Below are 26000 nucleotides of genomic sequence, written 5' to 3' on the forward strand. Positions count from 1 at the left end.
CCACACCTGTCACCCTAACGGCCTACTGGGGCATCTCAAGTGTACCTCCAGCCCCAAGTTGCCTATGGTTGGAACAGGAGGCACAACAGACATCTGATCTGGCTTGGGTTACCCCAGGGTGAGAAAGTGACCCAAACGTTGTGAGTCTCAGGACTTCCCACCCCCTGCAGAGCTCTGGGTTTCACTTACAGAAAATGATGGGTAGTATTAATTATACTGATAATAACTTCAACAATGGCTAACACTCATATGGCATGTATTATATAGGCCAGCCACTATTCTAAATTCATCTTATCATCACAACTGAATAAAATCATAGTATTCCCATTGTATGGGAAATCTGAGGCCCAGACAGGGTAAGTGACTTACCCAAGGTCACATAGCTAGGAGGTAGGGAGCTAGGATTAGGACGCAGGCAGTCTAGCTCCAACTTATGCTGTTTCCTTAACATATCTGTGCCAGACAAGTACGCAGTCCTTGTGATCACTTTATTTAACTCTTACAACCACATTGTGAGGTTTCCTCACTACATCTGAGACCACAAACTTTGATGGCAATGTGGAATTTACGGAGTATACTTCTAGCCTAGCCTTTAACCCTGCTGGGCATCCCATGGGCTCTGTACTTGGTTCAGTGGACACCTGTTTATCCAGCTAAGGTCCTATCCAGCTCAGCTGGATGCAGAGGGGACAAAACAAGGTCAGCGAGAGGCCTGGGTCAAGACTGAGTGGTGGCAGGTCTAGATGGAGCTACTACCAGGGCAGAAGTATAAACTGCCATTGTCATATAAGACAAAGCAGACTTATCATTCTATAAACCTTGGGGTTGGCTGTCCACAGCTGGTGTCCACTGTAGGGGTGAAAAAGCCCTTTCTCCACAGAAAGTACCATAAGATAAACTGGTTCAGAGACCAGGATGAGGAGGCCAAGCCTCCCAGCCACACCCTGGCCCCATGGGTGGTCTGGTTTTCAGGTGCCATCTTCCCCAAGGATGGCCATAAGGGACTCCCCCGAGGAGGGCAGTTCTAACCTAAGAGCCTTTGTCCACCATTACTAAGACTTAGCTTCTCCAGTCAGGTGGCTGCCTCCCGGCCAAGGCAACTTTAGAAAGCCTGGCAGGCGGAGGAGGGGGTTTACGTTACCATGTTGTAACCCATGGAGATAAGGCAGGCGCGGAAATCGTCTGTGTCCATCATGCCCGTCTTCTTCTGTAGGGCAGTGGCGCCAAGACACAGGAGGGACAGACAGGTGGGAGGAGGAGGGGCCAGCCAGAGGCCAGGAAGACAGTGGAAAGGAATGACCCAGTTTATGGTACGAAGAATAGGAGTAGCCGAAGAATGTAGGAGGAACATGTTGAAGGAGGTCAGAGCAAAGAAATGCAGAAGTCCAGTTCACAGATGAGATGTGGCGAGGGAGAGGAGGCGGACACCCAAGCAGGTTCCCAGGAAAGATAGCCGAAGGCAGAGGTCAGAAGTCAGAGGAACCCGACAGTGGGCAGGCAGGGAGAGCAGAAGAGGATGAGCCCCGTGGCCCACAGGAAGGGGGACAGGGAGAGTCAGACAGAGAGAGAAGAAAAAAAGGAGAAATGCGTTATTTCTCGCCCCGGAGGCCACCCTTGAGCGTGCTCCATGCAGGAGGCAAGTACCTGGGGGTCGTTGCCAATATCATAACCCAAGCTGATGAGGCAGGCTTTGAACTCTTCGGGACCCAACGTGCCGGAGTGATCCTGGGGCCGTGGTGCGCCAGGCAGCGAGCCATGCGGTGCCAGGGAAGAGGAGGCCGTGAGGGGGGTGGGGGAGGGTGGGCCATGCCCCGGGGTGGAAGGTGGTGTGTGTGGGGAGACACGGGGACAAAGGCATGCGGATGGATGGAGAGGGTGGAGGGGAAGGGTGGGGGAAACGGGAAATAAAAATGCACACAGTTAGACACACAGACGAGGCTCCAGAGGTGGGGCCCTGTCCCTGGAACACAGTCCTGCTCGGGAAAGCAGGGCCAGAGGGGGAACATGATGAGCCACAAGGGTGAGAAGCTCCCAAAAGTGCCCCAGGTGACCTGATGTCTCCCAGAACCCCCCCACCTCACCAGGTACCTGGAGGGCAGTGAAGCAGGCAGGGTGGGGGAGAGCACCTGACCTCATGCCCCACCTCCCCTGTGGCTGTCCCCAAGCTCAGGGCACTGGCAATGTGCAGCCTACTGACAAGGCAGCCTGTCCTGCAGCTGACGCGAGAACCCAGGATAGTGGACGCTAATGTCCTCAACAGATCCCAAAGGCAGCCTGGGTAAGGGCAGAGTCTCTTTTGGTTCCTTTGTCACAAGGCAGAGGTAAGGGACAGTCCCCACAGCCACAGGCACAGGGCTTTACTGGTGGCTCTGGCAGCCTCTTTTCCAAGGGTTGATTTCTCACAGGAGACAGAGTCAAGAATGAAGAGGGGCTTTCCCCTCCTCACCCACATTAGCATTCTTTCTAGGAACGCTGTGAAGGTTTACCGGGCAAAGCGGGATTGCTCAGGTCAGCTCAGAAAGCCTGGCTCTGTGGGATATACTGAGTCAGGGCAGGCTGTTAACAGTTTCTTCCTCTCTCTCCTCCTCACCTACCCAAGGACCAGGTTTATGCCCTGGGCAATGCCCTCCAGGGCTCTGGGTCGGGGGTTGGAGGCCACTCTAGGTGAGCAAGAACTGGGGCTCTCACCCGGTCAAAGTGGTTGAAAGAGGCCCGGAATTCGTTCATCTGTTCCTGGCTGATGCCTTTGGCATCCCGGGTCAAGATCTGGTTCTCCACTTCATTGATGGTCCTGGCAATGGTGGTGAGCAGCTGCTCCCAGCCTACACGGATATGCTAGAAGCAAGAATCAAGCCCATCAGAAAGGAGCGCCAGGTCTGGGCTCCAGGCTGTCCAACTAACTATCCCTCCTCCCAACTCAAACATGGCAGAAGTAAGGGCTAGAGAGATGGCTCAGTGGTTAAAAGCATTTCTTGCTTTTCCAGAGGACCCAGGCTCAACTGTAGGACCCCTATGGCAGCTCACAACCATACTTCTAGTTCCAGGGGATATATCCTCTTCTGGCCTTCTCGGGCACCAGGAACAGACACGGTGCACAGACATTCACTCAGGCAAAATACTCATAGCCATAAGATAAAGACCAAAAAAAAAAAAAAAAAAAAACCCCAAAAAACAAAAAACATTTAACTTGATCTTCTATCTGAAGTTACAGTATCACCATCAGGAGGGACACATCACACCCTATCAGGATGGGAGGCCTGAAAGAGGCCGGAAAGAACAGGCCTTTGACTGAAAATAAAAAAAGCTATAAGAACCCAGATTTGCCATTGGAACTCTGCTAGTGAAGGAAGGTAGATTTTGTGGTGGGAAAAGCTAAAAAACCAGAATGCCCCTGTCCCAGCAAGACCTACCCTGCAGCCACACATACAGACATATACATCCACAAATAAACCTTTGGGGGAAACCCACACAGCTGGCACCACATAATGGCCTTCTGATCAGTGACAAGTCAAATACACCACGGTGGTCTCAAGTGGCTGCATGGTAACACTGCAGCCACTGAAAGCACACTCTGATATTTGAACAAAGAGGAGACCACTTAACGAGGCGAACCTCAGAACATATCCTGTTGTTAAGGGATGAAGAGCTCACATCATTTAGGAAGTACCTAAGCCAGTGAGATCTTGAGACCATAGCATCTTTATCACTGGGGAGTGCTTGTTACAAACCAAGGCTCATTCAGTTCCAGCTAGGGACCAGATGTGCACACTTGTAACAAGTTCTCTGGCATCCAGAAGGTACTGCAGATTGAAGGTGCAGAGTTTCAGGGGCAGAGAGCATACCCCTCCTCCTCCTCCTCCTCCTCCAGCCTGATTCATTGGGAGATGCTACCCCAAATGGAGGCTAGGAAGAGGCCCAGGCTTCCTCCCAGAGAAAGAGGGCCAGGCCTATTTACCTCCATGTTGTAGTTGGTGTGCTTATTGTCAAAGATAAGTGCCTCCTGGATGAGCTGGTGGTCGCACTCCAGCTGGTCAATCTTTGGCTTGTAATTGACGATGCTCTTCTCATACTGCCGCAGGTGGCTGAGTTGGTCCTCCAGGGTGCCGTGCATCTCAATGGAAATCCTCCCAATCTCCTGCTCATCAGAAGGAGATGTCTTGTCATACCAGCCTACTCTGCACTCCTGGGGCAGGGACCAGTCCCTAGTCACCTCTCCTAGCTATCTTCCAAGCCCTAAAGAGGTTAGCACTGGCAACACAGAGCAGGAAAAGATATTTAGCATGGACGTTCCTTGGTAGGGAAGCTGCATCCTAGACTTCTACCCAGCCATCTCCCATCTATCTATGTTGAGCCAGGGCCCCTCTTATTTCTCAGTTCCCCTGATGGGTCTCTCTATAACCCTGCTGTTTTGCCTCCTAGGATGGATGACCAGTTCCTACTGATCCCCATTCGTCCCCAGGTGCCAGGCCTAATGCATACTTCTGCCAGCCACTCACTCATTTAAGTGGTTCTTGGTGAAGGCAGTTTTGTTCATTCGGCTCAGTCCTGTTAAAACTTATCAAGCATTTACAAGTAGAGTCTTGGGGATGCATGCCCATGAGCGTGTGTGCATGTGTGCTCAGGTGCATGTGTGTGTGTATGTGTATACCCACACAAACTTGGCATGGACGCCGTGTACAAAATGCTCAGTGATCACACTCTGGCTACACTCCTTCATCCCTGATCCATCCCTGATCCATCCTCTCCATCCTATGAAATTTTTCTATACTTGTCGAGAGGCTCGGCTCTCTGAAAAGAATCAGGCTCACTGACAGGAGAGCGGTAATAGAGATAAGACAACCCAGAGAGGGCCTGAGCTGACCAAGGCACTCAGTTGCTCTTCCTGTGGAATTTTCTTTTTTTTTTTTTTTTTGGTTTTTACGAGACAGGGTTTCTCTGTATAGCCCTGGCTGTCCTGGAGCTCACTTTGTAGACCAGGCTGGCCTCGAACTCAGAAATCCGCCTGCCTCTGCCTCCCGAGTGCTGGGATTAAAGGCGTGCACCACCACGCCCGGCCCTGTGGAATTTTCATAGGTAGTTCCTTAATAGTGTCCTACTTTGCTCCAAGCAGACAGAGGAAGCAAACTGTCAGCAGTCAGCATCCCCCGCAACTGAATAATCACAGGCTCGGACCTCCGGACATCATGGTCCTTCCTAGGAAGCAGGTGACTGGCTGGAATGGTGTTAAGTAGGAAGAGAAAGAGCATTCCCAGCCTGCTTCCCATGACAAAACTCACCTCCATCTTGGTCTGGATCCAGGGCCCAATGACATTGGCTTGTGCCCCAAACTGCTTGCGTAGCCTCTCATTGTGCTGCTGCCTTGCATGTTCCTCTGTGAGAGCCTGGTCCCTCCGGGGCACTAGCTGCCGTACCTGGGGTGGGAACAACCAGCGACTCTGTGGGTGGGCTGGATACCTCGGAGGTGAGGAAATGGGGGTCCCACCGAGGAAAAGGGGCAAATCAAATCAGAACGCAGCAAGAGTGAAGATGTCAACTTGCTCTAGAAATTCATTCACTGATAAAGAAATGAACCACTGAGATAAAGATAAAAATCCTGCCCTTAAGAAATGTGTGATGGGGCTGGTGAGATGGCTCAGTGGGTAAGAGCACCCGACTGCTCTTCCGAAGGTCCAGAGTTCAAACCCCAGCAACCACATGGTGGCTCACAACCATCCGTAACGAGATCTGGCGCCCTCTTCTGGAGTGTCTGAAGACAGCTACAGTGTACTTACATATAATAAATAAATCTTAAAAAAAAAAAAAAAAAGAAATGTGTGATGGTTCAGCCTATGCCCGTCCGTTCAGCCTATTAACTCACATGGTCCCATTTGCCATTGATCTCCTGAGGCGTGATGGTTGTATAGGGGTTGGTGCCTGCCATGTTGACATGATAGGTCTGGACGATCTTGGACACTTCATTGTGGATGCCCAGAATGGCGAGGCGCTCCTTGTCTGCATCCGGGAGGGTGGCCTTGAACTGCTCATGGGCTGTGGTCAGTCCCTGGATAGACAATGGCATGATTAGTACTGAGACTCAAGGGAGGCAGGGCTCCTCTCCTCAGACACAGTAAACAAAGTGAATCCAAGAGGTAGCAAGTCCCACACCTAGTGAAGAGCTGGAGGCAATCAAACCAGGATCTTATGGCAGAGAACCAGCAAGGCAGGATAGCCTGAGAAAGGCAAAGGCAGAGCCAGCCAGGAAACAGCTGTGTCCTGAGTTGAGGGCTGGTACACAGCTGTCACCACTGGGAATGTTCAACACCACACCATCAGATCAGTCATGTGGGGGTGGGGCGAGCCCTGTTTCCTAGGGAACCTCTTACAACACTAGCTCCTTCATCTTCCTGCAAAAATCCCTTTTCCTTCCTCTACCTTGAGAATGTTAGGATTAAAGACATGCATCAACATACTCATTTTATGCAATGGTTGGAACTGAACTCAGGGCTTCATGTATGCTAGACAAGCATGCTACCAACTGAGCTATATCCTTAGTCCCTGCAAACTTTTTGATCTAATGTTCTATAGTGACATTAAAGATTGAGGAAGATGGGAGCCAATGGGAGCTCCAAGGTTAATGTTAAAAGTCAAGATTTAGAGCGCATGCCTTTAATCCCAGCACTTGGGAGGCAGAGGCAGCCGGATTTCTGAGTTCGAGGCCAGCCTGGTCTACAAAGTGAGTTCCAGGACAGCCAGGGCTATACAGAGAAACCCTGACTCAAAAAACCAAAAAAAAAAAAAAAAAAAAAAAAAAAGTCAAGATATAGGATATGGTATATAATAAAGTCTACATTTTTGTGTGCATAAAAGAAAAAGGTACAAAGAACACTTAGATAAATGCATTTGTCTGTATACACAGAGACTCTGATCATACTACTTACCCCTGAAAAGGGGGACAGGGGGCCAGAAAGAGTTATGGGAAAGAAACCTTGCCTTAGCACCCCTTTATCTTTAAGATATTGTACTACACACACACACACACATATATACCTTATCAAAATAATTCAAGTACTAGACTGGGTATGATGACATACTTCTTTAGTCCCAGCACTTGGGCAGCAGAGGCAGGAGGATCTCTGTGAGTTTGAGGCCAGCATGGTATAGATAATGTGTTTCAGACTTTCCAGAAGCACATAGTGGATACAAAGATCCTGTAGGGGTAAGAGGCTGGAAAGATGACTCAGCAGTTAAGAGCACTTGTTGCTCTTACAGAGGGCAGGTGTTCAGTTCCCGGTATACATACGACTACCAACAACCACCTGAGACTCTAGTACCAGGGGAGTCTGGGTGCTATATGTAAGTGGTGTACATGCATGCAGACAGGCAAAGCACCCATATACCCAACATAAAAATAAAGAAATCTTTACAAACAAACATGTGACCTCATGTGCTAACACTATTAATCTACGGAACCATTAGGATGTTGCCCCTAAGAAGGACTAGCCTCTTGGGGTTACCCACCTGGATCTCCTCGATGGTATGTACGATGAAGGTGTCCTGCAGGTCCTCCATGGCTCCCTCCATCCAGTTGTTGAAGGGTGCAGCCCTCTTGGCGTACTCTAAGTAGAGCTGGTCGATGGTTTCCAGCAGCTTCTCTGTTCGCTGAGAGAATCAAGTGGGATGGAATGTTTAGCAGAGTGACATCCAGAGTCAGCATCCCAACAACCCCAGCATCTTGGTCTAGGAGCACTGGACTGGATGAGGCAGAAGGAACCAGCTCCTGAGTGGCTCTGAGTCTTGGTTGTCAATTGACAGGGCATCTCACACTAGAATCACATGTCCTGGCCCCAGGAGGGTCTGGTTTACAGAGTAGGACAGCTCTCAGAGGGCTGGAGCTGCAAGATGAGCTAAATTCTCTGCGGTGAGAATTCTGGTTTCTTTAAAAACACAGAATATGCACCTTTTACAACCCCAGGTGTGGACCCGGGGCTGCTCTAGGTTGTCCACAGCAGCTGGCTACGATTTCCTTTCGTGTTCTAGCAGGGGTGTGATTTTTCGAGCTGCAGATAGTTTCTGCAAATGTGTGACAATTTGAAATTCTGGGGACTCCTGACAGGGTATATAAATGCTAGGGCCCCGAGAGGTGTTGTAGGTCAGTGGTTGTTGTGGTTTGTTAAAATAGTTGTGTACAAAGAAGAAACAATAAGAAGTTAGATAACCTAATGAGGGTTTGAAGGCAAAGATCAAACTTGGCCCAAAGAGCTCAATGCCCCCAAACAGCAGGAAGTGGCTTACCAGTAACATTACCCCCCTTTCTCTCCTACCTAGTGTTAGGGGGTAGAAAGGGTGGAAGAAGAGGGGTAGAGAAGAGTGGAAGAAAGAAGTACTCACAAAGTAGCCCAAAAAAGTCCAGCAACAGATCTACACTCACACATTCTGGTCAAAGTGAGTCATTCCAACAACAGGTCAAGAGCTAGGGATGGTGCAGGGAATCATGGGAACTCATAAAGGCAAAGAACCAAGGGGGAGGGTCCTACCTCTAAAGCTTCCCTCCGCTTCTGAGTGAGAGCCCCTAGATTGTCCCACTGGTCACAGATCTTTTGGCAACGAGCGTTGACACTTGGCGAGTCATAGTAGTCCAGCTCACTGTGGAGTGGGATGAGACAAGGGGTCAAGTGACAGTGACACAGGTGGGCAACGAGAGAGCTGGGGGGGACTGTCATTCCTGTTCCTGGGCATGTTAGGAGCACTAACAGTGCTGGGGGAACTGAAAGTGCTCTCCTCCACACACCATCCGCACCCTCCCATCCCTGCCTCTACCGGAAGCAGGGTCGGTGGCTGCCCCTCCCCAACAGTCCCTGCTCCAACCAAAGTTGACGGTGACTCTAATGACCAATGACAGGAAACTGCTGAGGTCCCAAAAGAAAATCCAGAATCATGGACCAAGGCTTGGGAGCCGAGCATGGTGACTCATGTCTATAATCTTAGCACTCTCCTGAGAGGCCGAGACAGGAGGATTGTCACATGTTTGAGGCTACCCTGAGCTACACATTGAGTTCTAGGCCGGCCTAGGCTATAGTTTGAACCCTGTCTCAAGAGAAAACTAAAAAACAAAATCTGGGCTGGCAAGAAAAGGCACACGTATGTGCAAGCCTGAAGACCTGAGTGAGGCCCTGGAGCTCACAGTAAAAAGAGAAGGAACCAATTCCTTCAAGCTGTCCTCTGACCACCATTGCACCATGGCATGCATATACCCCCACCCCCACCCCCACCACACACACACAAAATTTAAAAACAAAGCAAAAAGTAATAAATTTGTGGTAACCAAACCCCATTAATTTTATGCAAACCTAAAAACTATTAATTAAAAGGCAAAAATCAAATAAAATAGGGTGTGGGCACCCTCTGGTCTTGCCCTGGTAGTAGGTGATAACCAAATATCTACACAAGAATGGAATGGCTGGTGCTCTCTCCCACCAGGCCTTCCGTATTGCCTCCTTCCCACATTGGCACAACTCTACACCCCACCCCCCAGCACCATCTGTCTGCATATTCCCTATTTCCCACCCTCATCCACAACAGCTGAGAAAGCAGATCTCAGCCTCATGCTGGGGCACCAAAGGGAGAGAGGTCAGAGCGGGCGTACTTAAGCTCCTGGGCAATGGCTGCGATCTGCTCCACGCGGTCCTGGTGGGCAGCCAGGTCACTCTCAAAGGCCTCGTGCTTCTTGAGCAAGGCCTTGATCTCAGACAGGGTGGCTGTCTCGTAATCCTTCTGCCGAAGCATGGCTTCTTTGCCTGGGGGGATCAGAGAGTGGGGGTGGGGGGAGAACACGGGTGAGCACAATCCAGGCAAACACGTTTAGTCTAGTTGTCCAACTCTTGAGCCCAGAGGCTCTGCTTGTCAGGGTATTTCCCATGGAGGTGCTCACTGTGCAGCAATCTACAGGGAGGACATGCAGCAAGAATGTCCAACTATGGGGAGGGACTGGAAAGGCCACTGCTCCCATGGAAGATTTCCAGACCATTAAAACTACTTGTATATGAAGGTTACACGGGAATATGGAGAGATGCATGAAGCCAGACGTTCACTTTCTAACATCAGGAAACACAGCAATATATGCTGTATGGAATAACCAGGAAAAACCAAAATGAAACAAAACAAGCCAAGCTTTCCATCAGTGCCCAGGTTTAAAATGTTCCTGGTCCTGTGGGTGAGTCCTGAGAGCCCTGCGGGGGTCTGCTGTCCCAGACATTCTCAGTGTAGTCAGTGGTCTGCACCCTCTGCTGCTCACATCCACTGGTGGCTAGAGACTTCTCAGACCATCACCAATGTCCCAGCCTAGGGCAAGGGCAGCTCTTGTATTTTGGAGCCTGAGGAAGGTAGGGATGAAAAATGACCTCCCTAAAAAGCTTCCAAGCTGCCTCAGGAAGGACCCTCTCAGGGCAGGCAAACTTAGCCTTGCTTACGTGTAACATCCTCTGTGCCTGGGCCACCACAGGATGTTCATACCTTCTTGGTCCGAGAGGCTAAGAGCTGTGCTCAATAGTAAAGCATTTCTTTGTGGTATTGAATCCCACCCCCCTTCCCCTTTAAAATCATAACACAGTAAGTTTAAATTTAATTTACAAATAAACCCACTTATCTATTCCAGTATAAATTATGTTTTCTGCTTTAAAACTATTTAGCAGCACACACTATCAGAATTCCTATTTTGGCTTCATGGTCTTCCTGGGTACAGTGGTCCTTTAAGATCTGTAGGGAACTCATTTCAGGACCGCTAAGAATAGCAAAATCCCAACATGCTCAAATCCCTTATATAAAATGGCACTAATCTCCATATATTCTCCCCTATACTTTAAACCACTCAGGTTGCTTATAGTATAAATGCTATATAGCCAGTTGTTCATCCATATTCTTTAGGAATTATGACAAGAAAACATAAGCTCAACATAGCCATAATTCCTCTTTGTTCTTAGTGTTTTGCTTCAAAGTTGGTTGAATCCAGAGACATAGAACTCATGGATGTGAATATTTACTTGGCCAGATGTCTCCAACAGAGCTTCTCATTGCTCTGTGGGGCACCACACACAACCTCCCCAGCTGGTCCTGAGGTAGATATCACCATGGATACCCCTGTGTACACACAATTTCCTCCATGGTTAGGGTTAACTCCTTAATCTCAAGAAATGAATTCCTGTTGGGTGTGGTGGCATAGGCCTTTAATCCCAGCACTAGGGGGGAGAGGCAGTTGGATCAGAGTTCCAGGACAGCCTGGTCTACAGAGTTCCAGGACAATCTGGTCTTCACTGTGAGTTCTAGGTCAGTCAAGGTTACATAATGAAATTGTTTCACATCAAAACAAAAATAAAGTAAAACAAAAAATACAAATGAGGGCTGGTGAGATGGCTCAGTGGTTAAGAGCGCCGACTGCTCTTCCAAAGGTCCCGATTTCAAATCCCAGCAACCACATGGTGGCTCACAACCATCTGTAACGAAATATGATGCCCTCTTCTAGAGTATCTGAGGATAGCTACAGTGTACTTACATATAATAATTAAAAATATATATATACAAATGAGTGAATCAGGGCCATCTCTACCATTCCTGTCCACTCTGTACCTGCACGTGTACTTAATTATATGGGATCCTAAATCTGCCCACTTAGCTGGGTGTTTTCTTATCAAGCCAGGCCACTCCCAGATGGCTATAGAATGTGATCCTCCCAGTTTACTTCCAGCCAAAGGCCAAAGGAACATGACCCAGGGCTGAATAAAGCATTCATATGGCACCAGTGACCACTGGCTCTGCCTCAGGGGCTCCAGCCAATATGGCAAGTGAAGTGCGAGAAAATGGGCAGGAGACATTCTACACTCTACACCAGCGGTACTTCACCTAATGCTGTGACCCTTTAATACAGTTCCTCAGGCTGTGGTGACCCCCCCTCCAGCCAGAAAGTTATTTTTGGTGCTACTTCATAACCATAATTTTGGTACTGTTATGGATCATAAATATCTGTGTTTTCTGATGGTCTTAGGCGACTCCTGTGAAAGGGATGTTTGACCTCCAAAGGGGTCGAGACCCATAGGTTGAGAACAACTGCTCTAACCCAAACCAGCTTCTGAGGAAAAGCCCCATCCTGTATGACTGTCTCTCTTCAGTTAACCTAGATCATCACTAAGCAGACACCAGATGGCCAGCCTAGACAACTACACAGGGGGGACATTAACACCTACAGGTCAGAGATTTGGAAATAGACAACTTGATTTGCTTCTCAGGGACTGAGAGCCACTCTGAAGGACTTGGGAAAATCAATGGTGGTAAAGCAAACAAGGAACAAGTAGTGCTCTCACAAAACCGCTCTCAGGGATTCTTCTCAGCATGCCTGCGACCTTGCCATTAAACTCTTACAGTCCTAGGAGGTCAGTTCTACTAATGTCCCCACTTTCCAAACACCAAAACTAAAGCAACGGAGGTTAGTGAACTTGTCTACTGCCAGAGAACTCTGCGGAGACAGATAAGATGCCACCCACAAAAGCAAAAGAAAAGAGTCCTAACTGGTGGTGGGCTGGGTGGGAGTTGGGGGGTCGGGGGCGGGAGCCAGCTCTGCCTCACCATCTGTCCAGGCTTCATGGATGGAGGCCTTCTGCCGGAACTTCTCTGCCAGGTGGTCCAACCTCTCTAGCCTTCGGATCTCATTCAGCAGCCACTCCTCGTAGCCCTTCTCGGCCTGTTCCAGGCAGCCCCAGGCATTGTTGATATCCTGCAGGGATGGGAGGCAGGGGCTCAGAGAACCTGGAGAAGGCTGCAGCCTTCCAGGAAGAGATGCTTCTAGATCTTAGCACACCTGCTCACCACAGTCAACTGCCTCACCTCTCCTCTAGTCATTTCCCTGACTCTTAGATAGGGAGTGGAATCTGAGTCCACGTGGGCCATCCAGCTATGGAGCCCTCCTGCATTGACCAGCTTCCAAACGGGATCCCTGCTAGTCTCAGAGGTCCAAGATCAAGTCAGAGGACCAGACCAATTAAGAAGGAAGCAATCTGATACACACTATCCAAGATTTACATCATCCTATTAAGCCAAGGGACCCAGATTCCGGACATCAGGCTCTGGAGAGTAGCTTGGATGAGAGAATCAGCCACGATCACGGAAAGAAAGAAATGCACGTGCCCTGTGCATAAGGCACCCAGCCGGCACAGCTAGAGCAGAGCCAGTTTGAGCACCATCCTCCTGGCCACACACCAGGCATTTATTTGCCCCACATCAGAGGCACTCCCTCTATTTCTCAAGAGTACCTGTTAGCTCACAGTGACTTTAACAACCCCCAAAACATCTGATTAAGCCCTGGACTTTAAAGGACTGGTATTCCAAACTGCTTGCATGACAGACACCACAGGCCTATTTTCTCTGTGCAAGACCACCTTGCTCCTGCCTCCTCCCACTTGGCCTGTCCTCTCTGGTCCTGCTCAGTATGTCTGGGTTTTGTTTGTTCTATTTTTGTTATTATTGTTACTCGTTGTTTGAAGGGATAAAAGGTTCTGCCTTAATGACTCTGCCCTGTAACTTCCTGGCTCAGAAAGTCGTGGAGAAGGATAAAGGCGAAGGAATGGCAAAAAGACAAAAGGGGACATAATGGAGGAGCACTCGTGATACAGAAGATTGATTGCAATATTAGGGTTTCATTTTAGTTTTCCAGATAGGGCTTAGCTATATATCCTGGGCTGGCCTCAAGCTTGCTGTGATCCTCCTGCCTCAGACTCCCAAGAGCTAGGATTACAGACATGTGTCCCTCCCAACTTGTTATAGGTGTTTTTGTTTGAAAGAATCTTATATAAAACTTGCTTTAAGAGCCACTTAAAATTATATTTATACATAAAGATTAAAACTAGACTTGGTAGCATAGGCCTGAAATCCTAGCAACTTGGAATGCCAAGGCAGGAGAATCCAAAGTCAAGGTCTTCATGGGCTACAGGGTAATAAGTCTTAGGCCAGCTTGGAAGAGTTAATAAGACCCTATCTCACAGAAAAATAAAATAAAATAGGGCCTGGGAATTTGGCCTTATATCAGAGCACTTGCCTAACATTCATGAGGACCTGGGTGACTGGGATCCAGGGCCTAGGATCAGAAAATAATGGTGGTGATAGGAGGAGGAGGAGGAGAATAGGAGGAGGGGAGGAGAAGGGGAGGAGGAGGGGAGGAGGAGGAGGAGAATAGGAGGAGGGGAGAAGGGGAGGAGGAGGGGAGGAGGAGGAGAGGAGGAGAGGAAGAGGACGAGGAAGAAGAAGAAAATAAATTTTAAAAATCTTTTCTAATTAAAACAAAGTATACAGTAGGTAGTAAGATTATAAATATCTTCTAATTTTAAATATTTTACTTATTAGCATATTAGAACCATACTAAAAAATGATTTTTATTTAAGATAACAAAAGTAGGTTTGTTTTGCTTTGGTTTTGCTATTGTTATTTTATTTTGAAAGTACTCGAGGTTATATGAAATTAAAAATTAACATTACAGCTTGGTTCAGTATGACCACATATTCTGTTTAAAACTTTACTTTTTTTTTTTAAGGTGTAGGGAAGTTTAGAATACTCTGGGGTTGAGATGGACAAACCTGAGCTAGAACAGTCTGGGGAGAAAGTGGCTGTCCCTTTGTGCTTGGGCTCACGCATGCGTGGTAGAATATAAGAAACATGGATTATGTTTGTAGGTAGAAGAAAACCCACCTCCATGCAGTTGGGGGATGGAAGTGGCCAGGCAGGCCCCAGACTTGCCCCTGGCACTCACCGAGACCATCCTGCCCTCGGAGGGCATGAAGGCAGGCCGGTTGCTGAGCCGCAGCTTGGTCTGCAGCGTGTTGAAGTTGATCTCCAGCTGGCACTTCTCCTGCACCTTGGGCGGCTTGTGCAGGCGTCGATAGTCTCGGAAGTCCTCCAGCTTCTGCTGCATGGCATGCATGGTGTTCTCAGGCACCCGATTCTCCAGCCATGGGATGGTACGGCGGATCCACTCCAACAGCTACGGTGGCAAAACAGAGGAAAGGCACAGGGTAAGGATGCGCAAAGGCCAGCTTGTCTTTCTTCCACTCTCCCTTCCAATTAACTACCTATGAAGACCTCACCATGGCTTGTAGCAAGGCTTCTGGGTGCTTCCTCCAAGTTGACCAGGATATGGTCAATTCAGAGCCCACACCCCTCATCTTCTCTGTCCTGATATGGGAAGAACCAAAGAACCACAGGATTCTCTAAGAGCAAGGAGACCTGAGCTTAAGTCTAGCCAGGCCTCAGTTTCTTCATCTACACCAAGCAGGGGTGTAATAGAATGGGAACCTCTGGCTCCAAAAGGAAGAGGCTAGCTTCTGGGACAGCCTATATTTCTAGCCTGGAGCCACAGTGAGGGAGAGGAAGAAGATCCAGGATGGATGACAGGAAGCATACGAACACCTGCATGATGCCAGGCATGACCCACAAAGTGACTCACAGGAATACTACATGGTCAAGTGCTACTATCACCCCCACACTATGGAGGAGGTGCCCAAGGCTCTGCCAGGTCACGCAGCCTGCTGTGGTGACTGGCTGGAGCAGTGAAGCAGGGATTAAAGCCAGGGCAACTGGCTCTCACTCAGCTGGAGGGCAAAGCCACTGAAAGGCCAGGGGAGCAGTTCAAAGGGCCGGATTCTGTCCCAGAAGAAGCACCTTAGCCCAAATGGTAGCTGGTCAGCTGATTAACATCTTCCCATTCTGTCCCCTGCTGGCCTGACTACTAAGTACTAAGTACTGCTAAGTACCAAGCCTGAGACAGTACTGAGCCCTCTCAGGCACATGTCTTCTAAGTACTTGGCATAGCCCTGTACTATGTAGTTCAGGCAAAACTTCCCCAGGGGCAGTTTACCAGACTGCAAATGCTTCTAAGATCCCAGGCCTCAACTCCCATTCAGTAAGTGAAAGAAAAAGCAAGAGCCAGAGAGGTGAAGGCATTTCCCAGGCCCACTGTAGCCCAGAGACCATCTTTCCCGTTGTCACTTCTGCTCTCCCAGAGGCCCCTAACCAAGCTGTCCTGTGTTAACTGTGATTGGATCATGCACTACACCAGCCTGGGACTGTGCCCACAGAATGGCAATACAGGTACAGATCCTGGGTGCTTCACTCTCTCAGGGTGTCATACATGGCCTAGCTGGGGCCAAGGTAGAAGAGCAGAGGGGTACCCACATCACTGGCCAGCTTCTCATAGTCTTCCATAAGCTGCTCGTTCTCTTGATTGACGGCCAACACTTTGCAGATGCGATTGGCTGCTGTTTCTGCCTGGAAACGAGATAGAGAAAGTCATGACCAGCCTGACCCAGCAGCAGGGGTACCTAGACACACCTGTGCCAACAACCCCTTCCACCCTGTTATCCCATGCGGTTGGAAAGAAGCCCCTGAGGCTCCGAGTCACAACCCTCTCCCTCCACTGGCTTCTGCATCAGCACCTCTTTGCCAGCCCTGGACAAGGGCTGATTTCCATCATGCATGCTGGGAAGAAATGAATCAAGTAACTGAGGCATCCAAAATCTCAGGCCAGGGGGAAAAACAAAGAAACTCATGCCCAGCCTGGAATTCCAGGAATCACAGGACTGGGGATTTTGAGCTGGATTTGATGGGATTTTGAAGATGTGAGTCTTCAAGTCTGAAAGCCTGAGGAGAAAGTGCTGGCTGACAGTGAGGTCTCTCAGTCAGGACTCCTGGCTCAAAGCCCTTTAGAGAAAAGCCAATGTTGTGGCAGTGCACAGAGGATAAGATGTAAGGCATAACCCAGCACTGGTGGCAAGCCTAGGAAACCCAGAGCAAATACTGATGACTCAACTAAGATCACACCGTGCACCAAGCACTGGGCCACGACAGACCAGAGATCGTCCTCAGCATTGAGAAGAACAAGGGATGGAAAGGTAACTAGCCACAAGGCCTAGCCCCATGAGACTCGGCCTCTGGAGGATGGAAAAGATGCTCTTTATTCAACAGCAGCAGGGACCCTGTGCTCCAAATCCACTTCAATTAAGTGAATTTGGTTATTTTGTTTGTTTGTTTTTTTGAGATAGTGTCTTATCATGTAGCCCTGGCTTTCCTGGAACTCGACTCTTGTAGATCTGGCTGGCCCCAAATTCACAGAGATCTGCCTGCTTCTGCCTCTCAAGTGATGGGTATAAAGGCATTTGGTACCACGCCTGGCCCACTTGAGTGGTTCTGAAGTTGAGTTGCTTCCTTAAAGCTCTTTTGGGACTACAAGGTAGAAAGGAGACAGTTTAGGTATAAGGGACAATGCCTATGAGCCTGTGAGAAGGTAGATTTGAACCCTGAGACCCTGGGACAGGTGACCTGGTGTAAGAGAAAAGGCGGCAAAACCCAAATTTGGTTGATGAACAAAAAGAACTTCTGTTATCACAAAATGAGACCGACTGTGAAGAACTTCCCAAGAACTGGATGGAAAGACTAGGACATGTGGCTTTTTTCTGAGAAGAGTTTTTCAAAGAGGAAATGCCAACTAAATCCCATACCTGGTGGGGGAGTGTTCTGGGACCCATAAGGGATGGGACAGAGCAAAAGTGTCCTAACGCTCTCTCAAGGGAAGCATCAAGAGTCTATCCTACAGCGTGGGTGCTGGAACCGCTGGGACTCCAGAAGGAGAGCTTGGCAGTGAGCAGAGGGGGTCTAACAGTCATCTGGACAGGGACTCTGGGACTCCCCGCTCTCATGAAAGCAAGGTCTCCTCAGACATCATCCCTGCCCTCAACTCAACCCTGTCCTGGAGATGGCATGGCCCTTTGTCACACAGATGTCCTGCTTGTCATCCTTCTTGAGAACCAGTGAATAACTGTGGAGAATTACCTGAGGCACTGAGGAAACCGTTGCTTCCCAGGAGCCTGACCCAAAAGGCAGGATCCACAAAGAATGAAGTTGTAAAGCACTAAGACAGTCAGTTCCATGAAGATGGCTGAGGTGATGATGTGCCTGGTGTTACCAAAACTCCTGCTGCTGAAGTTAGGGCAGAGGACCACAGGCAACCAGGAGGTGCTACGGCTGCAGGCACCGCCATTAACAAGTCATGGGTAGACCCCCCCATTGTAGATAAACAGGCTGGCCCGGAACTTAAGGTTCTCCTGCCTCATACCCCAGAGTACAGGGATTACAGGTGTGCAGCACCACGCTAGCTTGCTGCTATAGTTTCTAATGTAATTAGAAATAAATCTCACCTTAAATGTGCTGTCCTCCAGATGCACCCTGAAATCCTGGCCTCAACAGCCATAAACTTCCACTTGTTTGCCATGTTGGTAGGCTGAGTAGGGTCTATGTTTGCATCTTTTTTTGGCTATCCTGGAACTTGTTCTGTAGACCAGGCTGGCCTGGAATTTAGAGATCTACCTACCTCTGCCTCCCTAGTGCTGGAATTAAAGGTGTGCACCACCACTGACTGGCTCGAGTTTGTACAGCTTTGCCAAGGCCTGTGGACCATTCCACAGCCAAAGATGACACCTTTGGAAGAAATCTGGGGAAGACTTCCACCTGTAACTCCTGGAGGCTTTCTGCAAGGATCTCACCCTTTTACAAACAAAGCCTACATCCTGGCTTGTCCTTTTTGGGCTAGCCTCATCAGGAGAGAGAGCCTGAGGCCTCCACCAGCATGCCAGAAGGTCCTTCCTGCCTTCGGTGAAGTCAAGCCCACAGAACGCCAAGAGTGCTTTCTTTATAAAGGGTCAGTCTGTGAGCACCTGTGGGTCACCTTTAGGGGTAGTAGTCCTCTGATCTTTGAGAAGCAGGTTCTTGAAAGACAGAGGCTGTCCTCAGAACACTGGTTCTCCCCTTCCTCGGCAACTCTGAATAAGCCTTCCAGGGGCATAGGTGACACGTGCTCTCAGGTGGCCTCCTAATGAAGGGAGGCTTGTCACTACCAACTAACCTCAGTCAAAGAGGCGAGACAAGTCAGCTCAGCTGGCCCTGCAGCCCTCACTCATGGAATGAAGGGAATCAGACTGCAGATGGCAACAGCAGCCATCCCAAACATCTGACTTCCCCTCTTCAAAGTTATAAGAAGCCCATGGCATGGTGGGAGCTGGAGTTGTGATAGGGGGGCAACAGCAGCACCAGGGAGGGACTTGGCCCAGGAGAGGAAAGAAATGGCCCTGAGAGAAAGGCGGAGATGGAAGCCACCTCAGAGTCAGGCTGGCTTCTGACTTTGGGTTTTCAGTGATGGAATGGGCTGTTCTAAAACCCATGCATAAACCAGGCTACCCAAGTCTTTCCAGATGACAGACTGCTTGAGATAATATGTAAGCAAACATAGATGCCAATGAGCTGAAAAAAGACCCCAGAGAAAGGGGCCAGATGTGCATTTTCAGTCTCTGTGACCACTTTCAACCATACTATGTGTTCAACTTAACATTTGTTTACACAGGGTTTCTCTATGTAGCCCTGGCTGTTCTAGAACTTGCTATGTAGACCAGGTTGCTCTTGAGCTCTGAGATCCTCCTGCCTCTCTGCCTCCCAAGTGCTGGGATTAGAGACATTATTACTCACCACACCTGCCCACACAACATTTAATTTTATATTATGATTGTTTTCAAAGCCATGAACCATTGTTCTTAGAGACTTAGCTATCCTAATGCCAAACTTCCACCCTGATAGTCAGAGTGCCAAGTCACTTGAGACAGGTCCATCTATAGAGAGACTGTCATCAATTAAAGTGTTATCAAATATTCAAACTAGGCCAAGTGACATACCAGGGCTCCATCACCCACAGTCCGTATGTATGACTACGACAGGGATCTCCTTGTTGATGCTTGTAGTAAATTTCCCTAATTCCAGCTTGAATTGCCTTTCCATCCTCCCCAGTCTGCTAACTACTACTGCCTAGTCTATCCCTTCCCCCAGCCTAATCTACTACCCTTCCCCTGGGTTTGCTAAGCCCAGCAGATCATGGCTCCTAGCCCCAGAAAAGAACTTCCCCAAGACAAGCAGGCTAGAATAGGTTTGGGGACACATATCTGTCCCTCTTCCTGTGCCTCAATTTCCTCCAGAATTCCCTGTTCAGTAGTGACCTAGTGGTGACAGCTTCCTCCCCTCTCACACCTCTAAGCTTCTGCCTTAGCTGTGCTGACCGTTGCCACCACTGTTAGTAACTCCTTAGTGATGGTCTCTGCCTGTCCCTAGTGGTACCCAAGCCTTTCCTGGGAGCACCTTATCTCTGTGTAGGCCTCCAAGCTCCAAGCCAATGCTCACAGAAAGCATCCCGCAGCCCCACAGCTGTCTCTTCAGCACAGACCCGCTGCAGTGCAAGCCCTGCTCTGAGCACTGCCTCAGATAGCGTCTGTGAACGGGAATACTCTTTGTCCCTTAGAAGGTTTACACTAGTGGAGCGAGTGATTGATGGACAGGTGGGTGGATGCAGGCAGCTCCACCTGTCCCTAAACAACCAGAAACACCCGCATCAAATCAAGTCTTCCCATTCAAAAGCCAGTCCTAGAAATAGCTCCCAAGAGACCCCCAACAGCACTAGCAGCATAAACAAAACCTTGACAAACAAAACAATGCTCTCCACCCATCCTTAAACCTGGGCAGGGAAGGGAAGCAAGGAACTAGAACCCAAACCAGCCTGCCAAACCGCAGTTGGTCCTCTCACCCAATGAGGGCAGTCTCTCGGCAGCTGTGGCCACCATATGCTTGCACATCAATGTGCACAGACACTTGCGCATGGCTATTCGTGGGGACCTTTCTTTTTTTCTTTTTTCTTTTTTTAAAGATTTACTTATTTATTTATTATATGTAAGTACACTGTAGCTGTCTTCAGACACTCCAGAAGAGGGAGTCATATCTTGTTATGAGATGGTTGTGAGCCACCATGTGGTTGCTGGGATTTGAACTCGGAACCTTCAGAAGAGCAGTCGGGTGCTCTTACCCACTGAGCCATCTCACCAGCCCCCGTGGGGATCTTTCTACTTCTATTATGTCTGACTGTCCAGGGAAAGATGTGGAGAGGAGGGTGAGCCATGGATATAGTTCTGGAAGGTGTTTGTCACGGTGACTCGCCACAGAGGGAGTCAAGACAAGAGTGTGGAATGCAGAAAGGCTCCTTCATCTCCTCGCCCTCCCACCAGAGGTTCGAATCCCTCCAGAGCAGATCTTTCTAGACAGGTGCTGCTGGATGAGTCTTGTTGAGGTCTCTGACCAGGAGACCCAAGGATCAAACAGGGCACCCCACACTCTGCCACACTGTCAGTGCTCCCACTCTGAGGTATGGACAAAAGCATGAAATGGTTGCAACAGGGATGAAGAAAGGGAAGAGAGCACAGTAAGGAGGGGGAGATTTCAGAGGAAAAGCCACAAAAATCCCACTCTCTCCCCAACACACAGGAGATATACACTTCCCTTCCATGTCATGCATCTATCTGTGCATGCACATGTACACACACAAGTGCACACACACACATATACACACTCCCCTCCTGAGCATTGTCATCAGCCAGGCCACAGAGAAGGCATCAAAGACAGGCAAAGCCAGTGTCAACAGGCATGGAACCCTGGGCAGAATCCTTAAAGGCAAAGGGCCATAAAAAAAGGATCAGGATAGTTGGACGGAGGGGAGAGGCCACCTCAAGTCAGCCTGGCCGTGCATTCTATGTGGTTAGCAGGCTGAGTGTAAACACCCCAACCAAGGCAAGCAGAGAGGCTGCTTATATCCCGGCTGAGGGGGGAAAGGGGGGGCTTCAGGAGAGGTCATCGAGAGAGCAGCAGAGGTGGGGGGGGGTACAGAAGAAGAGTTGGGAGGCCAGCAGGGAGGATCCCTTAGAAGCTGGAGCTGGCCACTGAGGAGCCAACAGGAAGGGCTGCATCCTCTGCAGTCAGTAGAAAGGCAGGTCCAGGTGCCCATCCGCTGGGTACCAGGGCTGCTGCCAGCTCATCTGGTTGTCTTTGGGCAATTTTTAGAGGTGCCTTTTCCTAAAGGTATTTCTATGAAAGAGAGAAAGAGAGAGGTGGGGGAGGCACACTGATTTTTTTATAAGACATTTTTACTGCTGGACATGAAGCTTGGTGATAGAACGCTTATCTAGTAAGCACAAGGCCCTGGGTTCAACCCCAGCACCAACATGAAGGGGGGGAAAAAAAAGCCAGATGGTGGTGGCGCACACCTTTAACCCCAGCACTTGGGAGGCAGAGGCAGGTGAATCTCTGTGAGTTCAAGGCCAGCCTGGTCTACGCATTGAGTTCTAGAACAGCCAAGGCTACACAAAGAATCCCTGTCTTAAAAAACAAAAACAAACAAAAACCAAAAACAAACCAACAAAAAGACCAATGGGGGAAAAAAGAAAGAAAAAACAAGAAAAGAAAAAAGAATAGCTTCCCTGTTCTCTGCAGGGTAGTTTTAGTAATGAATGTTCAAGGCTCCACAGTCTATGGCACCCAGGTGGTATTCTTATATTGTTTGCAACTATCCATGAAAGGCCTGGCTGGCGAGTGGCATCAGGGCTCTGGCCTAGACATCAGGGAGAAGGCACAAGACTTCTCCCTGCCCTGGCTGCTGCCTAGATTGATGGCCTTGGTCATGCAGGAAGAAGGAAGGTTCAGAAGTGACAGGAATCATGGGTATTTAAGGGAATGACTTAGGATTCAGGCTCTGACAGCTTGTCTGCCTTCCCCTCTGGGGAGGGTCCTCTATGCCCAGTGTTCACCGAGACACAAAGGAAGGCTGCCAAGAGGCTGGGCTTCTCTGCCATCCCTAAGTGTGCTTGTCAGGCCTCTGAGAGTGTTTAACCCTCTCTCACTCGGGAACTACTGCTGCTGTCCGTGGAGGGGGACAAGATGGGCCAACAGGCAGCCGGGAGAGTGGGCAAGGCCAAGGGCGAGCTCACCTTCTGCGCACCGAGAAGGCGTGGTAGTGACATGAAACATTAGGTCACATGGCCTTCCCCTCCGGCCTTAGCGTGCCTACACATCTGCACAGAGAAGGAGAAGAGGTTGAGGAGAGAATAGAGCAGTACAGAGCCAACTCAAACAGCAGCAGCGGACAGAGAGCACGAGACAGAAGGTGAGGGCGCAGGAGGAGAGGAGCGGGCCAGAAGGGACAGTGAGCAGACAGGGAAATGAGCAAGGGAGGCAGGGGTGGGGGCAGAACCTCCCATCATGCACTTCCGACAGGTCACTCAGAGGTCACGAGGAACACGTGGCAGGCCTAGGGACCAAAGCCATGAAGGTTTCTGTGGTCACAGCCATGTGCTGCTTCTGGGAGGGACATCTGCTGCCCCAGTTAAGCAGGGTAGTGAGTGACAACTTTGGGTTTTCCAGTGCCTACAGCAGGAACTGGACCTGGCTTTATACCCTCTGCCTCCCAGAGCATTCTGGGCCAGGGTACCAGAAGGGGCCTCACTGTCTCTTACATCCTCTCCCTTCCTCCCACAGGCCATGCTGTCTAAGAACACAGTGGACAGTGCCCACATGGGGATCCCAAGCAGGATAGGGTTCAAGGCTGGAGACAGACTTGTTAAATCGTACCTGAGGGAGAAGGTATATGACACCTTTGCAAACTGGGTAAGTGAAGAGAGGAAGTGTACAACAGCCCAACGGAAGCCCCCCCAATCCCCCACCCCCAGTACTGTCAAGCCTGTCACTCACACAGGGGTGAGACTTCGGCTTATGGTCTCCTGCAAGCAGGACCCACTGATCTCTCATACACCCCACCCTTCTGCCTGTGTCATGTAGCCGGTCCCAGAGGACTAGCACTTTATATGTTTTCAGTACGGATGGATGGTAAGAGACAGCAGAAGTGCAGAGTTACAGAGGAGGCAAACAAGACCTCTTCATAACCACAGCTAACTACCCACAAGACTAGAACCAGGCCGTCCAGACCCCTGCACTGGAACATGGAGGGATGGAAGGAGGGAGGGGGCAGGAGCAGGGCTAGGATCTGGCATGAGGTGTGCTGGGCGTAGAAGGAGTAGGGGCCCCAGGTACCTTCTGGGCTCCAGAGAAGGCATGATAGAAGCTAGACACATAAGTCATAATGGCTTTCTCATCTGGCCGGGCAGTTCCGACGATGTCTGTAGAGAGACAGAGAAAGAGCTGCAGTTAAAGCTACCTTAGCACATCTCTCAAGGGGTGTGGCATACTGTGAAGTGACCTTGCCAAAAGGTCCATCCTGAATCTAGCCAGCTTTCAGAGTCAACTTCCAATAACAGGAACATGGGTCACAGAGGCATGGATGATCTGATACCCCAGGAGGCAACCAAGGCTATCCTACCTGGCAGCTCTCCTCTAATCACAAGGTCAAGGGCATCAACAGATGGGGTTAAAGGAAGGAGAATGTGGCCTATAGAGCTCACCACCCAAGAATATGCACGGGCACAGCCAACCCACCCTCAGTGGCCATTTTAAACTAGGGGACTCTGGTCATGCACATGACATGACAAGGATATATTGGAATCACTGTCATATTTGCTAGGTGTGAAACAGTTTTTGTTGATTTGTTTTTGAGACAGTCTCACTGATACAACCCAGGTTGGCCTCAGATTCATGATCCTCCTGTCTCAACCCCTGAGTGCTGAGATTGCAGGTACATGTCACTACAACTGGTCTGTAGGAAGTATTTTAATTACATTCAAAAATACCCATTATCTTTAAGGCATGTACTCAGAAGCAGGTAGTGGTGACATGAGACTTGAGATTCAGCACAGTCCAACAAAGACAGCAAAAGGACACAGAAAAAAAAAAAAAAAAAAAAAAAAGATGTGACAGAATGTCAAAAGTCCTCCTGGGATGGTGGGTGTTATACCATCGTATGCTTCTGTTCATGTTTGGAATCTTCTTGAAGAAATTGTCAAATATAAAGGGTTATCAGGAAAACAGAGCTGGGGGCAATCTTTGACAATCCCCCTGCCCCAACACTACCCACCCTAGACTCTCTTCAGCTCCTCACTGTGGGGCTAAGACACGTAAAAGGCACATGAGCATTAGGACTAAGGAGAGCTTAAGGGACAGTGGCCATGGTTCCTGCTTCTTCCAAGGGCAAGGACAGAGCAGGAAGGCCTACCTTCCCTTCTCCAGAAAAACTTGCTCTATGCTGCTTGCGTGCTGTCAGCTAGTGCCTCTTCCTCCGAACCACACAGAATCCCCGGCAGGGGAGGGATCCCAAGCTCTTCAAGCTGAGGTCCCAGTGGACAGACCCACTCCTTTCATGCCTCAGCTGCTGGGGGCGGGGGTGGGGGGTGGGCAATGGAGAAAGCCCTTACCTTCAGCATCCAGCATCTTAGGGATGTCCAGGAATCTCTCTGCCACATCAAAGGCCGTGTTCAGGTTTGTGAGTGGATCATCCTAAAGGAGAAAGCACAAAGTGAGCCTACAGAGAGGCACAGGTCACAGTGCATCGCAGCTGGGAGGAGATGGGCTGTGTGTGTGTGTGAAAGGGTGACTTCAAGGCCTTTTTTAGGGGTCACTAGTTTGAAACATTCTCTTCCCCCATCACGCTTCAGTATGGAAATGGGGGAAGAGAATACATAGGCCTGATGTTAGAGTTGGAGTAGAAAAGAACTAAGAAATGGGATTGAGAACCATCAGTTCTGGCAGGAGACATGGGTAAATGACTCAGACTTAGTCCGTCCCCCCTACCCCCCGCCACCTCCGGTCTGAACTCAATAGTTGGGATAGGTGCTCTTAACTCGTAAAGATTAGTGACAAGTTGAAGCTGACCCACCATGGATTCCCATGTGTTGGGTTATTCTAAGTAGCCATGGCTTTTTTAGTGCCTCTGTGATCTTTTTTCGAAAGCTAAATGGGGAGAGGTGGCAAAGGATGTTGGGGACTCTGGGATCCCTGCAGCCCGGAGTGTACTTCAAACATGGAGTTAATGTAAAATGAAGTTAGGTGCCTCCTCAGCCCAGCAGGCCACACTGCTCAGTCAGTCTCATAAGATGGTGCGGCTGCTGTGGAGGGTGGCATGGAGGGTCCTCAAAAAGTTATACTCCTGCATAAGGCTCAGGGATTATTGTGTCAGGGGGCTGGGGGAG

General features: G+C 49.5%; 1 protein-coding gene across 8 annotated transcripts in view; it reads right to left on the bottom strand.

The window, feature by feature from the left end:
- Window positions 1-26000, bottom strand: part of Actn1 (actinin alpha 1) — a 92524-nt gene that overhangs the window by 738 nt on the left and 65786 nt on the right. For 5 of the 8 annotated variants that reach the window (XM_085830506.1, XM_085830511.1, XM_085830510.1 and 2 more), the window contains exons 7-20: window positions 25227-25308; window positions 23953-24038; window positions 16186-16278; window positions 14765-14995; window positions 12592-12739; window positions 9623-9773; window positions 8514-8622; window positions 7498-7638; window positions 5858-6040; window positions 5277-5411; window positions 3956-4135; window positions 2689-2835; window positions 1645-1725; window positions 1142-1207 (exon numbers count right to left, since the gene is read on the bottom strand). In XM_085830506.1, coding sequence (XP_085686632.1) covers window positions 1142-1207; window positions 1645-1725; window positions 2689-2835; window positions 3956-4135; window positions 5277-5411; window positions 5858-6040; window positions 7498-7638; window positions 8514-8622; window positions 9623-9773; window positions 12592-12739; window positions 14765-14995; window positions 16186-16278; window positions 23953-24038; window positions 25227-25308 — 1833 coding nt within the window. The remainder of the gene's footprint in view (window positions 1-1141; window positions 1208-1644; window positions 1726-2688; window positions 2836-3955; window positions 4136-5276; window positions 5412-5857; window positions 6041-7497; window positions 7639-8513; window positions 8623-9622; window positions 9774-12591; window positions 12740-14764; window positions 14996-16185; window positions 16279-23952; window positions 24039-25226; window positions 25309-26000) is intronic. The other 3 variants (XM_085830508.1, XM_085830505.1, XM_085830507.1) reach the window with 2 other exon arrangements.

The sequence above is a fragment of the Mus caroli genome, unplaced genomic scaffold, assembly GCF_978045245.1.
Source record: "Mus caroli unplaced genomic scaffold, Mus_caroli_1 scaffold_14, whole genome shotgun sequence".
NCBI classification, from domain to species: Eukaryota; Metazoa; Chordata; class Mammalia; order Rodentia; family Muridae; genus Mus; species Mus caroli.